Raw genomic sequence first — 14875 nt, 5'->3', positions numbered from 1 at the left:
TGAATAATATTCCCGAGTGTGGGTGAACCACATTTCCTTTATCCATTTAGTGATAGTGGATCACGAAGTTGCTTTTTGAAAATATTTTAGTGAATATTTTTACTTGCAAAACACTCCTCGTAAACCTCTTGTGCTTTTTATGTACCTACCGATGGTGTTTGCGGAAGAGGCTCCGAGCGTCTCCACACTGGCAAAGAAATCTGGTCAGAGGCCCTTCGTCCATTATTAAAACAAATAAACAAAAATTGTATTTTGCAACTCTGTTGGTATAAAGACGACTATGACCCAGGATGGGACTATATTCGTTGTTTTTGTTTTTGTTTTTCTGATTTTAAAAGAAATGAAAACATTTTCGGAGGGGGGCCCAATGGACACGTGGGCGCTGGGTCCGGGACCCCCTCAAAAGGGTTAGGACCCCTTATGAATGTTTAAGTATCGTGTCCGCAGCTTCTAGAAATGCCGTCTGGCTGCTCTTTTCCCAGCCACCCGGGGATCCCCAACCCCACCCCCAGGGTGGCCAGGACCCCCCTTCCGCCCGATTTCGGGTAGCCCTCCGCCGATATCACTCCAGCCCCCGGTTTGCGGCAGTGGAAAGCGTTACCACTCGCCGAGATGATCCGTTTTTTTGAACCGGGGTTCCTTTCTCCCCAGACTGTGGGCGCGCGCCCCGAGGGCCAGGCTCTGTCCCTCTCGTGGTCCCCAGCGCCGGCGCCCGGGAGGTGCCCGAACTTGCCGAAGGCCGCAGCCCGAGCGGGGGTGGGAGGAGGTGGGGGGCGAGGGGGGGGGGGCGGGACGTCGCTGCGGGGTGTCTCGGGGACTTTCCCTGTCCCGCGGGAAAGCGTGACCTCACCTTCCTGCCAGGCTCCCTGCGGGACGCGGAAGGGGCGGGCGGAGGCCAGGGGTGGAGCCGTCTGAGCGCCCTCCGCGCTCCGCTAGTCGTGGGCCCCGTCGCCGGGCCACCAGCCCCCCGCGCAGAGGACGGAGCGGGACCCCGGGTAGGTGGCGGGGGGGACCAGGGGCTTAGCGTCGGCGGGGGAGGGCACCCCCGACGCCTGCGGCTCCTCCCCAGGGTTCGCGACCAGCTGCACCCCCCCCCCCCAGTTCATGGCGCCCTCGCGCCCCTTCTTCGGCGTCCCCCTCAACGCTCGGCTCCTCTCCCGGGTGGCCCTGGTCCTCCCTGACCCCCTGCTTCCTCCTTACCCCCCCCATTGCTCCTCAGCACCCCAGATCTCTTTCCAGCACCCCGAATTCCTTTCCAACACCTCGAAGTCCACCCCCCCTCCCGGATCCCTCCCCAACACCCCAATTCCTTCCCAACGCCACCGATCTCTCCCCAACTCTTCTGGACTTCTCCCAACACCCAGCAGTCCTCCAACCCGGATTTCTCCCCAACATCCGGTACCTCTCCCCAACCCCCCCCCCATTCCTCTCCAGCCCCCCACCCCATGTTTCTGATTTCCTCCGGGAGCTTGGAGCCCCCTTCCCCGGTCCCTGTTCTTCCAGCCCCGCAAGCCCCGCCTCTCCCGCTCGCCCCTCGGGGGCCGCAGCCCCTTCGGGGCCCTGAAACCACTTTTTCCAGGGGCTCCCGGAACCCCCCTCCCCGGCAGGAGCCTGCTTCCCTCAGCTCGGCCCCCGCACCCCCACCCCTTCCCGTGGGGGACAGGGTTGGTTGGCTGGTCCTCGCCTCCGAGTCCCTGCAAGTCGCGCCCCCCCCCACCCCCCATGGCTGCTGGCAACATTCTGATCTGGGTGGCCCCAGAGAGCCTCACGCAGGGGGCCTTTTCTTCCCTTTCCCTGTGGCTGAAGGTTGGGAAGGGGCCGCCGCGGGGACACCCACGCAAGCTGGAGATTGGGGGGGGGGTTGTGTGGGAGGGGGTGTGGGGGGGGTGGGCCCTAAACCTGCCTGCGCCCGGCTCCTCCTCTGAATAGGGTCATGTGATCATCCTTCAACACACATTTGTGACCAACCTGCCGCGTGCCAGGAGGCCCGGTTCAGGGTGCTGGGCACACAGTAGGGGCAAAGCAGGGCCCTCCCGGAGCCCTCCGTCAGGACAAATAAACAAAGCGAGATGATGCTTGCCGCGTGCAGCGAATGCATTTCCAGCAGCTTCTCTGCTGGCCTGGCTTGCGGATTCCTCAGATCCAGGCATGGCAAGGGGCCGGCACATAGTAGGTGCTGCGTGAGTAAGGGCAGGAACCCTGGAGCCAGGCTTCCTGGTTTAAATCCCCTGCCCCTTTACTTTCCACTTGTGGGACCCAGGGCAAGCCGCTGTACCTGTCTGTGCCTCCCTTTCTTGTGTTAACTCGGCAGTCAAAATAGTCCTAACTTACAGGGTTGTCGTGGGCTTAATTCGGTGTCTGGTCCATAGTAGATGCTCAGGAAACACTTGTTGAACGAATACCCCTTCAGGCTCCCGCACATTTTTCAGAGGCAATCTAGATACGTTTTGCCTTCCGTGCCTTGTCGTATTTCTTTTTTTTTTAATAATTTTTTTAAACGTTTATTCATTTTTGAGAGAGAGAGAGACAGAGCGCAAGCGGGGGTGGGGCAGAGAGAGAGGGAGACACAGAATCCGAAGCAGGCTCTGAGCTGTCAGCACAGAGCCTGACACGGGGCTCGAGCTCAAGAGCTGTGAGATCATGACCTGAGCCGAAGTCGGACGCTTAACCGACTGTGCCACCCAGGTGCCCCTATACATTTTTAAAAAATATTTTATTTATTTTGAAGTGGGGGGGGGGGGTGGCAAAGAGAGAGAGAATTCCAAGCAGGCTCCAGAGCCCGATGCGGGGCTCCAACTCATGGAACGGTGAGATCATGACCTGAGCCGAAATCAAGATGCCACCCAGGCGCCCCTGTCACATTTCTTAATTAGCCAAAAGGAGTGAGTCGTGCCTCTACTATGCGCCAGTCCTGGTGGAAAGCAGATTAGACTTTTTGTCTTGCTGGGGAGAGGAGTGAGTCAGCAGGAAACATTTATTGAGCGCTTACTGTGTGCCAGGTGCTGTTCTGTCCATTCGTTGATTGATTCCGGCAGGATTTATTAAGTACCTACTGTGTGCCAGTCACTAGGTACAGCTGTGTAACAAGACAAACGCACATCCCGGTCTTAGGGGTGCTCACTCCGGTAGGGTGTGGTGCCTGCGCAATAAAGTAGGTAAAATCTGTCGTGTCAGGTAAGGAGAAACACAAAGCGGGGGGTGTGGGGGAATGGGCTTCAGTTTTAGGCAGGGTGGCCAAGGGTGACCTTGATGAGGAAGTGACGTGTGAGCCGAGATCTGAAGGCAGCAAGGGAGCCAGCCATGTGGCTATCTGGGGAACGGTGTCCTGGGCTGAGGGAGCAGCTAATGCAAAGGCCCTGAGGCAGGATCCAGTCTGGCATATTTAAGGAACAGTGTGGCTGGATCTGAGGGAGCAAGGGGGAGTGGAAGGGGGTGAGGTCAGGGAAGGGAAGGGAAGGGGGAGGGTGGGAACAGGGAGGACTTGACCCAAGGAGTCGTGACTGAGATAACCTCTGATTTCTCCCTCCTAACCACAAAGCAGCTCCTCATTGTCTGTCTAGAACATTCAGGACAAAAGCCCAGGTACCCTCCTTGCCTCCTCCTGCCCCCCCCCCCCTTCCCCGGCCCAGTGGTCACCTCCCCCCAGGTCCCAGGCTCCTCTCCCTGCTCCCCACAGTCCGTTCTTCCGGAAGCGGCCACTGGAGGGCGCCTGTGAGCCCCTGAGTCAGGCCCCGCTCCCCTCTGCCCACAGCCCCCCCAGAGCTCCCATCTCCCTCAGGGTAAAAGCCCAAGTCCTCCCCGTGGCGTTCAAGGCCCTGCAGGACCCCGCCCCCTTTCCTTCCCTCCCCCTCACACACTCCGCGCCAGCCACACGGGCCTCCTGCCCATTCCTGCAACACACTGGACTCTGACCTGCCCCCGGACCTTTGCACTTCCGGCTCCTTTTGCCTGAAACCGTCACCCGAGTTGCTCTCTTACCTCCTTCAGGTCTCCACCGACATGTCATTTCCCTCCAGAGGCCTCCCTTGCTCTTCAGGCTTCTGGAACCTTTCCCCCGTGCCTCACTGCCGCACCCTGGCGCGTTTTCTTCGCGGCCCGTTCCATGCGCTGCAGCGGGTCACGGTCAGCTTTATTATTGGTCTCCTCCAACGAGACTGTGAGCTCTGCCCGTCTGGGGCTGCAACAGCAGCCCTTTCTTTGCCAATACGAGGTGCTCGAGAAAGATTTGTCCAGTGTGTGAAGAGACCTCAGAGACTGCGGGAGAGTCGGGGAGGAGGGGATGGCCAGGAGGCAGATGTGGTTAAAAATGTTTTAAAAAAGAGGAAGAGGAACGGGGCGCCTGGTGGTTCGGTCCGTTAAGCACTTCGGCTCAGGTCATGATCTCACAGTCTGTGGGTTCGAGCCCCGTGTCGGGCTCTGGGCTGACGGCTCGGAGCCTGGGGCCTGTTTCCGATTCTGTGTCTTCCTCTCTCTCTGCCCCCTCCCCCGCTCACGCTCTGTCTCTGCTCTCTCAAAAAATCCATAGACATTGACGGCGGGGGGCGGATCCCGGGAGGCGGGCAGGGCTGGTGCAGCCACAGAGTCGGGCTCAGGCTGGTGGTGGGTGAGGAGGTAGAGAAGGGGGGGTGGCTGTAGACAGTTGCCAGGAATGGGGGAATGCAGGCCCGGGGCAGTCCTGCCTCGCCGATTCTGAGCCCGGCTCAGAGCCTGAGCCTTCCCACAGCGGGTGGGGTGGGGGGGCTTCAGCTCCCGCCACAGTCGTGCCCGGCGCTGTTCCAGACGTTCCGCAGGCGTGGACCCCTTCGGGCCACACCACTAGCAGCGAGGGCTTCTCACTGCACCCATTTCAGAGATGCGGAGATCGAGGCACCCGTAGGCACACGGCCTGCCCAAGGTCCTAGCCTGGAAGTGACAGAACTGAGGTTAGAACCCCAAGGGCAGGGTCCTAGCGACTGCTCCCGCTTGCCCTGGAGGTGACTCCTTTCAGGCGGGCATCACACCGAGGAGGCGGACTTCGGCCCTCGCACGAGTGGGGGCCGTTCCACTCTCGGGGACTCCATTGTTGCCAGTGGTGTGGTTCGAGCCCCGCATCGGGCTCGGCGCGTTTGGGACAGAGCCTGCTTCGGATCCTCGGTCCCCCCCCCACCCTCTCTGCCCCTCCCTGGCTCTCTCCCCCCGCCCCAAATAAACTGGAGGGTGCATGTCAGCACATCTGGTTTTTTCCTTTTAAGTTATAAACACAGCTGCTCCCAGGAGTCCTTGGCGAGCGCAGAGAACAGTCGACCTGTGACTCACGGCCGTGGAAGGGGCAGATGAGACCGTGTTTCTAGCCGCGGTCTTGATCATTTCAAACAGATTCGACCTAAGTGCGTAAGCCGATATATATATATATATTTTTTTAGTTTTTATTTATTTTTGAGAAAGATACAAAAAGCAAGGAGAAGGGCAGAGAGAGAAGGAGAAGCCCAAGCAGGCGCCACGCTGTCAGCGCAGAGCCCCAGGCGGGGCTTGAACTCACGAGCCCGTGAGGTCAGGACCTGAGCAGAAATCAAGTCGGTCCTGGGGGTCGGGGCTCCAACACACGGATTTTTCAGGGGGACACAGGTCAGCCGGTCACGGCCATTGAAGCCTGTGTGCTGCATGATGATTATGTGGGTGAGAGAGAGAGAGAGAGAGAGAGGCTTTTGGTCTTAAGGTTACAAACATTGAGGGGCGCCCGGGTGGCTCAGTCGGTTGAGCGTCTGACTTCCGCTCAGGTCGTGATCTCACGGTCCGTGAGTTCGAGCCCCATGTCGGGCTCTGTGCCCACAGCTCAGAGCCCGGAGCCTGCTTCAGGTTCTGTGTCTCCCTCTCTCTCTGCCCCTCCCCAGCTTGTGCCCTGTTTCTCTCTCCCAAAATAAATAAAGATTAAAATAAATACACAAATAAAAGGTTACAGATATTGGGGCCAATTAGCTGTTCTGCCCGGTCACGTTGGTTGAGTTTGCCCCTCTGAGGAGCGGGGGTGCAGAGTCACATCCCGGTTTCTTGTCAAACGTCTTCTGTAAAGGAGTGTTTTCAGCTCTGCAGCCACTCAACTCCGTGGCTGTCGTTGGAAGGCGGCCACGCGCTGTGTGTATATCAGTGGGCATGGCTGGGGGCCAAAATACTTTATTTGTTTCAGTAAATAAACTGCCCTCTGGCCTGGGCAGTTACGCACAGTATCATGAGAGCGGTCCTTTTTTTAAACTAATCTCTATGCCCAACATCGGGCTTGAACTCATGACCCCTAGATCAAGAGTCGAACACTACCGACTGAGCCGGCCAGGAGCCTCCGTCATCAAGCCAGTCTTGATTTTAAAAATCTGCAGGAGGGTAGGGAGTGAGCTGGGGGGGGATACCCAGCAACAGTATTGCAGGCAGAGAGCAGCTGGTGCAAAGGTCCTGAGGCAGGACTGTGCCTGGTAAGTTTAGCGAACAACAGGAAGACCCGTGGCCTTCGGGGGACCCACTAGATTGGGTGCACCTGGGTGGCTCAGCCGGTTGATTGCCAGGCTTCGGCTCAGGCCATGATCTCACGGTTCGTGGGTTCGAGCCCCGCGTCGGGCTCTGTGCTGACAGCTCGGAGCCCGGAGCCTGCTTCGGATTCTGTGTCTCCCTCTCCCCTCTGCCCCCCCCCCCCTTGCTCGCACTCTGTGTCCCTCTCTCTCTCAAAACTAAATAAGCATTTAAAAAGTTTTAAAAATATTTGAATTGGGGGGCGCCTGGGTGGCGCAGTCGGTTAAGCGTCCGACTTCAGCCAGGTCACGATCTCGCGGTCCGGGAGTTCGAGCCCCGCGTCGGGCTCTGGGCTGATGGCTCGGAGCCTGGAGCCTGTTTCCGATTCTGTGTCTCCCTCTCTCTCTGCCCCTCGCCCGTTCATGCTCTGTCTCTCTCTGTCCCAAAAAAAAAAAAAAAAAAAAAAAAAAAGTTGAAAAAAAAAATATTTGAATTGATTGCCCACTTGACGAAACTTAGCAGTTTCCTGAAACTCTGCCTCTGCGGCTTCTTCCCTTGAAGTAATAGCCAGTGTGGCCCCGCGGAGTCCTTCCTCCTTGTGGGGGCACACCTAAGTCACGGCCACCACATTTAGACAGGTCTAAGGTGGTTCCAACTTCTTTGGTCCCGCCTCCCTCAGTGTGAAAGTTCAAGTCCTCCGGACTACCCGCCAGGTCTCCTCCCCCTCCTCCCTCTCTCCCCCTCACCCACTCAGCCGTGAGGGCCTTCTCCCTCCTCGCTGCTCCTCCATCAAGCTGGGCTGGTCCTGCCCCAGGGCCTTTGCATACATAGTTCCCTCCTCCTGGACCTCTCTTCCCTCAGATGTCCCTATGGGTCACTCTCTCCATTTTTTTTGTTTAATGTTTATTCATTTTTGAAAGACAGAGACAGCACAAGCAGGGGTGGGGCGGAGAGAGAGCGGGACACACAATCCGAAGCAGGCTCCGGGCTCCGAGCTGTCAGCACAGAGCCCGACGCGGGGGCTCGAACCCACGAACCGCGAGATCATGACCTGAGCCGAAATCGGATGCTCAACGGACTGAGCCCCCCGGGCGCCCCTCACTCTCTCCACTTTTACGTCCTGTTGAAATCTCTGTCATCGTTGAAGCCTTCTTGATTCACGTTGTTTAAAACTTCAACCACCCACCCCTGACTCATGGGGTTCGAGACCCTCCTTCCCGTCTGCTGTTTCTCCACGGCGTTTGTCCCCAGCTGATAGATATGCTGTGAGCGTCCCTCACTTGTGGGTTGTCTGTCCTCCACGCGAGGAAGTCGGCGGCCTTTGGGGGGTCTGTGCTGTCTCGGCCCCCCGCCCCCCAGTCAGCACTTCGGCATGTCAGGCCGCTTCTATTTCTGAAACAGCCAGACAGCCACCTGCCTCTACATCCTTCCCCCCAGCGCAGCCCCCTCCACCCCCCTGCCCCTTCTCACCCGCTTCTCTTCCGCCCTGCTCCCTGCGTTGGCTCAGTCCCGTCCGCTTTGCACCTCTGCCCCCAGTGCTGGCTCTCCCCGTGCCATCTCCAACCTTTCTGGAGTCCTTGACCTTGGCCCTGGGGCCCCGGAATGGCCTGTATCTACTCAAAATGCACTTAAAAAAAAAAAATCCTGAATCGTTTATGCAGTGAGGTCCGTGATTTATCGGCAAAGGGGGTTGGGTTGGTTCACGAAGCAGCTCTTGGTCTGTGCCAGGATCGCTCAATGTCAGCACCCGGCAACATTGGGTCTGGATCGTTCTGTGGGGGGGGGGGGGGGGGGGGGGGGGGGGGGGGGGCGGGGGGCATCCTGGGTACCACGCGGGCAAGGAGGGGTGAGCAGCATCCCTGACCCTACCTACTCGATACCTTTCTGTGTAGTCGCGACACCCACAGATGTCCTCAGACATCGCTGAGGGTCCGGGGGCGGGGCTCAGAACTGTTGTTAGTTGAGAAGGACGTCTGTACCCTTAGGGGTGTCATCGTGGGCACAAGCGTGAACGAGGCAGTAGGTCCCAGCCCGGGCTGAAAGGCATATCAAGTGTCCTCAGCCTCCTGGAATGGATCTGAAGTGGCATTTTTTTTTTTCTAAATCTGAATACGACCTGCTTTGAGCAGCCGGTGACCTAAGTTCCGAGGTTTGGAACAGTGTCCCTCGCATCTGTCGTGCGCACTTGGGAAAGGCCTTTTTCTGTGCCCGTGGTTTCATCCACAACATTGGGACCATAGGAGCTCTGGCCCCATTCATTCATTCATTTATCCCACAAGTATTTGTTAGGTCCCTGCTCCGGACCACGAGAGTCTCAGCCCCCTCCTCTGGTGCCCCCCGGGGTCAGGAGACAGGTGACAAACGCGAAAAGTCTAACGCACAAGGCACGTCCACCCGTGACGCACTGTGGGGGAGCAGGTGACGTGGGCGAGACAGACTGGGAAGGACGGGTGTGGATGTGTAGGGCTCCGGAGACGGTGCCATTGGGCCTGAGAGTTGAAGATGACAACGGTGTCGCTCAGGCAAGGGTCTGAGCAAGAGCCAGCTTGGCGTTTTTTTCCTCTTTCTTTCTTTTTGAGAAATAGAAGACGAGTAGCCACAGGCCGGTCACGCGCGGAGCTGGCTCTCAGCAATGGCTAGTGTCTCATCAGCACGGCCCGTATCAGCCGCTGCTGTGTAAATTACCCCGGAACCTCCTGGTTTAAAAACACCAAACACTGGGGCGCCTGGGTGGCTCAGTGGGTTGAGTGCCCGACTCTTGATTTCAGCTCAGGTCGTGGTCCCAGGGTCGTAGGATCGAGCCCCGTCTTGGGCTCTGTGCTGAGTGTGGAGCCTGCTTGAGATTCTCCCTCCCTCTCTCTCTCTCTCTCCCTCTGCCCCACTCCTCTGCTTGCCCTCTCTCTCATAAATAAAAAGTGAAAAGGCAACCCACGGGATAGGAGAACATATTTAAAAATAAATAAAAACAACAAACATCATCTCACACAGAGAGCGACTGGGTGTCAGGAATCTGGAGGAAGGTGAGTTGGGGGCCTCTGGCTGGAGTCTCTCATGAGGTCACGGTCAAGCGGTCGGCCGGGGCCGCCTCATCTGAAGGCTCGACCGGGGCTGGAGTTGCTGGGAGCCCAAGCCGCCCCCCACTCACGTGGCTCATGGCGGGCGGCCTCGCTTCCTTACGCCCGACGGAGTGCCAGAGAGTGACCAAGCTGGTGTTTTATGTCACTGGTGACAGCCCGTCACTTTTGCCGAGGTCTGTCAGTCACGAAGGTGGATTCTGGGTTACGGCTGGAAGCCCCGCCCTGGGCTGTGAATGCCAGGATGGGGGTCCCTGGGGGCCACCTGGGAGCCTGATCACCTCCCCAGCGAACACGTATGGGATGCCTGCTGACTTCCAGGCATCAGGGCTCGGAACTTTCCATAAGGCTATGGCAGCACAATGCCCTGAAACGATCCCAGCAGTGGGCTTATTATTATTCCCAACAGGCAGTGGAGTTTTGTGGCTGTGCATGCAGCCTCTGGAGCCACGTTTCATGGCTTCAAGTCCCAGCTCCGTGACCCACCGGCTGTGTGACTTTGGGCAAGGGACCTCATGTCTCTGGACACATGTTGCCATTTGCAGGTGGGGGAAATCGTAGCTTTGCCCTCTCAGGGGACACCAGGCAAGTGTGGGCGGCTCTTGTGTCGCAGAGGAGGAAATGGAGGCGGGGGAGGGGACGCGTCTTTCTCAAGGTCACCCTGGCAGGCGGTGCTGGCGCTGAAGGCAGGCAGGTGGGGGCGTCTGGGCCCCCTCCCAGAGCTGCCCCCTTTCTGACGGTGTCTCTCTCGCCCCACAGGTCGGCCCCAGGGTCCCCCCGTGGGATTGGGGTGAGCACGTCGGGGGACACCCAGCATGCAGGAAGGCAGGTGCTGCGGAACATGCCTCCAGCCTCCAGTGTTGCTGCCCGCGGCTGCACCCACCTGTGCCCATGGCCCACACGGGCCCGTCGCTCTCCGGCGCCTTCGACATTCTAGGTGCCGCAGGCCAGGACAAGCTCTTGTACCTTAAGCACAAGCTGAAGACGGTCCACCAGGGCTGCCGAGGGGCAGACCTCCTGCACGCCATGGTGCTTCTGAAGCTGGGCCAGGAGACGGAGGCCAGGATCTCCCTGGAAGCTCTGAGGGCGGACGCAGTGGCCCGGCTCGTGGCCCGCCGCTGGGCCGGCGTGGACAGCGCCGAGGCCCCGGAGGAGCCCCCAGACTTGTCCTGGGCCATTGCCCGGGTGTACCACCTGCTCGCCGAGGAGAAGCTGTGCCCGGCCCCTGTGCGGGACCTGGCCTACCAGACAGCCCTCCAGACGTTCAGCTCCAGGGACGACCACCGGCTGGCCGAGCTCCAGGGAGAGGCCCGGGACCGGTGCAGCTGGGGCGTCATCCGGGCCCCCGGGAGCTTCCAGCCCCTTCGCTCCGATCGGGGCTGCCTCCCGCCATCCTCGGTGTCCCCCTCGGGCACCCGCAGCCTTCCCAGGCCCATCGAGGGCCTTTCGGGCTGGAGCAGAGGGTGTTCTCTGAGATCCACCAGCAGCCCTGCCTCCCTCGCCAGCAACCTGGAAATTAGCCAGTCACCCACCATGCCTCTTCTCAGCCAGCACCGCGGCTGTCGTGCGCCCAGCAAGCTGCGTGAGGAGCCCCGGGCAGGCCCCGGGCCCGAACCTGAACCTGCCCCCACAGGCTGCCAGGAGCCTGAGGAAGTGAGCTGGCCACCATCCGAGGAGGCGGTCAACCCTTCACCTGGGGACACAGCCGGCCCTCCATCGGGGGTGACTGCCGGGCCCCTGCTGGGGGAGAGCGCTGGCCCCTCATCGGAGGGCCCCTCTTTGGAGGACCCCTCATCCGGAGAGACTGCCGGCCCCCAGATGGCACCAGACAGCCCGGGCCCTAGACTTCCTGAGCTGGTCCCAGATGCAAGCGCCACTGGCCAGCCCGACGCCCCCAAAGCTCTGGAAAGCGGCACCCGCTACCCGGTGGAGTGCAGCCACGTGCTGGCAGCCCCCGCATCTCTCCCCTTGCCCCCCAAAACCACTTGCCCTGACAAGGACCAGACCCCCCTCTCACTCCCTGTAGAAGATACCGCTTCCCAGAGGACCCCCTCGGCCCCGAGGACCTCCGCGCCCCGCCCTTCTCCATCCATCCCTCCTTCCACTTGCTCCGCCGCCTGGAATCCGTGCCCCCCGCCCCCCGAGTTGGAGCCAGAGCAGAAATTCTACAACTTTGTGATCCTGCACGCGGGGGCAGACGAGGACATTGCCCTGCGGGTCCGAGAGAGGCTGGAGAGCCTGGGCGTCCCCGATGGCGCCACCTTCTGCGAGGACTTCCAGGTGCCCGGGCGCGGCCACCTGCGCTGCCTGCAGGACGCCCTCGACCACTCAGCCTTCACCCTCCTGCTGCTTACCCCCAACTTCGACTGCCACCTGGGCCTGCACCAGGCGGGCCAGTCCCTGATGAACAGCCTCACGCGGCACGAGTGCGGGGACTGCGTGATCCCCTTCCTGCCCCTGGAGAGCTCGCTGGAGCAGCTCAGCCCGCACACCTGCAGCCTGCTCACCAGCCTGGTGTGGCTGGACGAGCGCTCCCAGATCTTCGCCAGGAAGGTGGCCAACACCTTCAAGCCGCAGAGGCTGCGAGCCCGCAGGGCCCACTGGAGGAAGGAGCAGGACATCCGCGCCCTGCAGGAGCAGCGCCAGCAGCTGGAGGGCGAGCGGCAGCGCGTCTCGGCGCTGAACGCCGCCTACTCGGCCTATTTCCAGAGCCACTCGGCCTGGCAGGCGCAGATGGAGACGCTCCGGGTGGCCTTCGGGAGCCACATGCCCTTTGGGACTCCGGGGCCCCTGGGAGCGCCCCCGCCCTTTCCCTCCTGTCCGGGCCACCAGCCGCCGCCGCCCGCGCCCCCGTGGCTGGCCGGCGCCCCGGCACCCGCGCCCGCCTTCCCGCAGCCCCCGGCGCCCCCTCAGAGCCCGGGGCTGCAGCCCCTCATCATCCACCACGCGCAGATGGTGCAGCTGGGCCTCAACAACCACATGTGGAACCAGAGAGGGACCCAGGCGCCCGAGGACAAGACGCAGGGCGCGGAGTGACCGGTGACCCCGGCCTTGGGGACGCCCGCACCGTGCCCGGGGCGGGACGAGGAGCGCGACGTCGTCTGCAACCTTCAGGACATCGCTGGGGAGACCTTCGTCTCTCAGGAAATCGTGCAAAATGGGCCCCGGCGACTTTCTGGCGCGCAAGGAGGGGGGGGCGGTGCGGAGCTGGTGGTGGCATTTGCGGATTCTCACCCGGGTGCTGGCGGTGGCGGGGAGTGGGCTGGGGGATGTGGGAAGAGTGTTTCGACTTTAATAAATATTTATTGGACGCTTCTCCAGTGCCGTTCCACTCCCGGAGACGTCTCGTGTTCCCCCAAAAAGGGGATTGGAAGGGAGACGCTGGGACCGGAAGTTGCGATGCTTCTCTCATCTCGTTGGGCAGAGCGTCGTCACGTGGTCCTTTGGCTGCAAGGGAACTTGGGAAATGTAGTCTTCTCCTGGGCAGTGTGCTTTGCTGAAAGTTTTGGTTCCCATATCACAGAATGTGGAGAGAAAAGACACAGGACATTTATTCCTTGATTGCTGTAAACCCCCCCCCTTTTTTTTTTTTTTTTTGCCTGGGAGGGGTCCTGCCTTGATGCCCCCCAACTACCCCATTCTGGGCTCAGATCCCACCATGCGATCTTAGGCGAGACACTTGGGCTTGGGGAGCCTCAAGCTCTGATCGGAGAGGTGGGCTTATGATGCCAGTGTTTCAAGGTTGTCCGTAGATCCTTTGCGACACACTCACGCTCCAGGGGCAGTGTGAGTGCTCATTAATGGCAGGCCGGGAGAGGAGGGGGCTAATCTTTTTCAGAGTCACAGACCTTTGGGAGGGAGTAGAATTAACATTCGTGGGTTACTCACATTTACGGATTCCGGAGGCTTTAAAGATCTCAACATATTTTATTTTTTATTGGTATTTATTTGTTTATTTATTTTAATTTTAATTTGTTTAATGTTTATTTATTTTTGAGACAGAGCATGAACAGGGGAGGGAGGGGCAGAGAGAGAGGGAGACACGGAATCTGAAACAGGCTCCAGGCTCTGAGCTGTCAGCATAGAGCCCGATGTGGGGCTCGAACCCACGAACCTGAACCGTGAGATCATGACCTGAGCCGAAGTTGGACACCTAACCGACTGAGCCTCCCAGGCGCCCCTATTGGTATTTTTTTTTAAAGTACTCTCTGTGCCCGACTGGGGCTGGAACTCTGGACCCCAACATCAAGAGTCACAGGCTGCACTGACTGAGCCTGCCAGGCGGCCTTGAACCTATTTTGAATCCCCAAAATTGAACGCCCTCGGGGTACAGGCTTACATCATTGGGCTCATTTTAGAGAGAAAAAAAAACAGGCTCCAAGAGATGAATGCTGGTCCCCAAGGTCACACAGGTCAGGAGTGGGGAGATTGTAATTTCCAAGGGAAGGAAAGGCAAACCTGAGCTGGTTAAGCCAGGAAGCTGCTGGCCCCTCCCACCCAACTGCTTCCTGCAAACATGAACTTTGCAAGCCTTTTCCCCCTTTCTTGGGGCCCAGGAGGGCGGGCCTGGCTGACTCACCCAGGCCGTCAGATACGACTTATTATTTTAGTGGCTGACTCAGATTTTGCCAGGGCCTTCGTAGCACTGACGTCAAACCCGGGGAGGAGCCCCTGAAATCAGCTTCCAGGGCGCTGCAAGGTGGCGTGGGTTCGTGGACAGACTGTTTCGAATCATCGGCGCGGGAGCTAGCTGCAAATAACGGGACAGCTGCAGTGAACAGGCCATTTGGTTCATTCAAGTAACATTTATGGGGTGCCTACTGTGTGCCTGCATTGGAGTGCAGTAGGGGCACCCAATACCTCTGTGCAGTCGGAATCGGAGGGGAGGGAGCAGTGAATGAATCATCAAATGAAGCAGAGATAATTTCAGAAAGTGAAGAGACATCAGAAGAAATGAACAGTGACATGGGAGTGTCCCAGGGGGAAACTTTGGACCCAGTGGCCAGTGGGGGTGTAAGGAGCCCGTGTTAGAGCCAAGGCCTGTAGAAAGAAGAGCTGGCCGGGATGAGAAGAGTTTGAGGACCAGGTGATTTTTCTGGAAAGAGGACAGAGCTCGTGCAAACGCCCTGGGGTAGAGCCCGGCCTGGCATGTTGGAGGAACAGCAAGAAGGCCTTGTGGCTGGAGCAGAGTGAGCGAGGGGGAGAGAGGGTGGAGAGGAGGAGGGGAGGGGATGCACGGCTTTGTGGGCCTGGGGGAGGACTTGGGCTTTTCCCTGGGAAGGCGGAAGTCCTGGAGGCCCTTAGCAAGCAGAGGATGGGGGTGG

At 59.4% G+C, this 14875-nt stretch overlaps 1 protein-coding gene and 1 non-coding gene across 2 annotated transcripts; both read left to right on the top strand.

The window, feature by feature from the left end:
• Nucleotides 1–126: 126 nt before the first annotated feature.
• On the top strand, nt 127–12866 carry TICAM1 (toll like receptor adaptor molecule 1). Its single transcript, XM_043586256.1, has 3 exons — nt 127–221; nt 851–995; nt 10311–12866. Exon 3 carries the CDS (start codon nt 10443–10445, stop codon nt 12585–12587), a length of 2145 nt encoding a protein of 714 aa, XP_043442191.1. The 5' UTR covers nt 127–221; nt 851–995; nt 10311–10442; the 3' UTR covers nt 12588–12866.
• TRNAG-UCC lies at nt 5715–5799 on the top strand. Its single transcript has one exon. It is a non-coding gene; the product is annotated as a tRNA-Gly (tRNA).
• Nucleotides 12867–14875: the final 2009 nt, after the last annotated feature.

Source organism: Prionailurus bengalensis, chromosome A2 (genome assembly GCF_016509475.1).
Source record: "Prionailurus bengalensis isolate Pbe53 chromosome A2, Fcat_Pben_1.1_paternal_pri, whole genome shotgun sequence".
Taxonomy (NCBI): Eukaryota; Metazoa; Chordata; class Mammalia; order Carnivora; family Felidae; genus Prionailurus; species Prionailurus bengalensis.
This window is presented reverse-complemented; position numbering and strand designations above follow the sequence as displayed.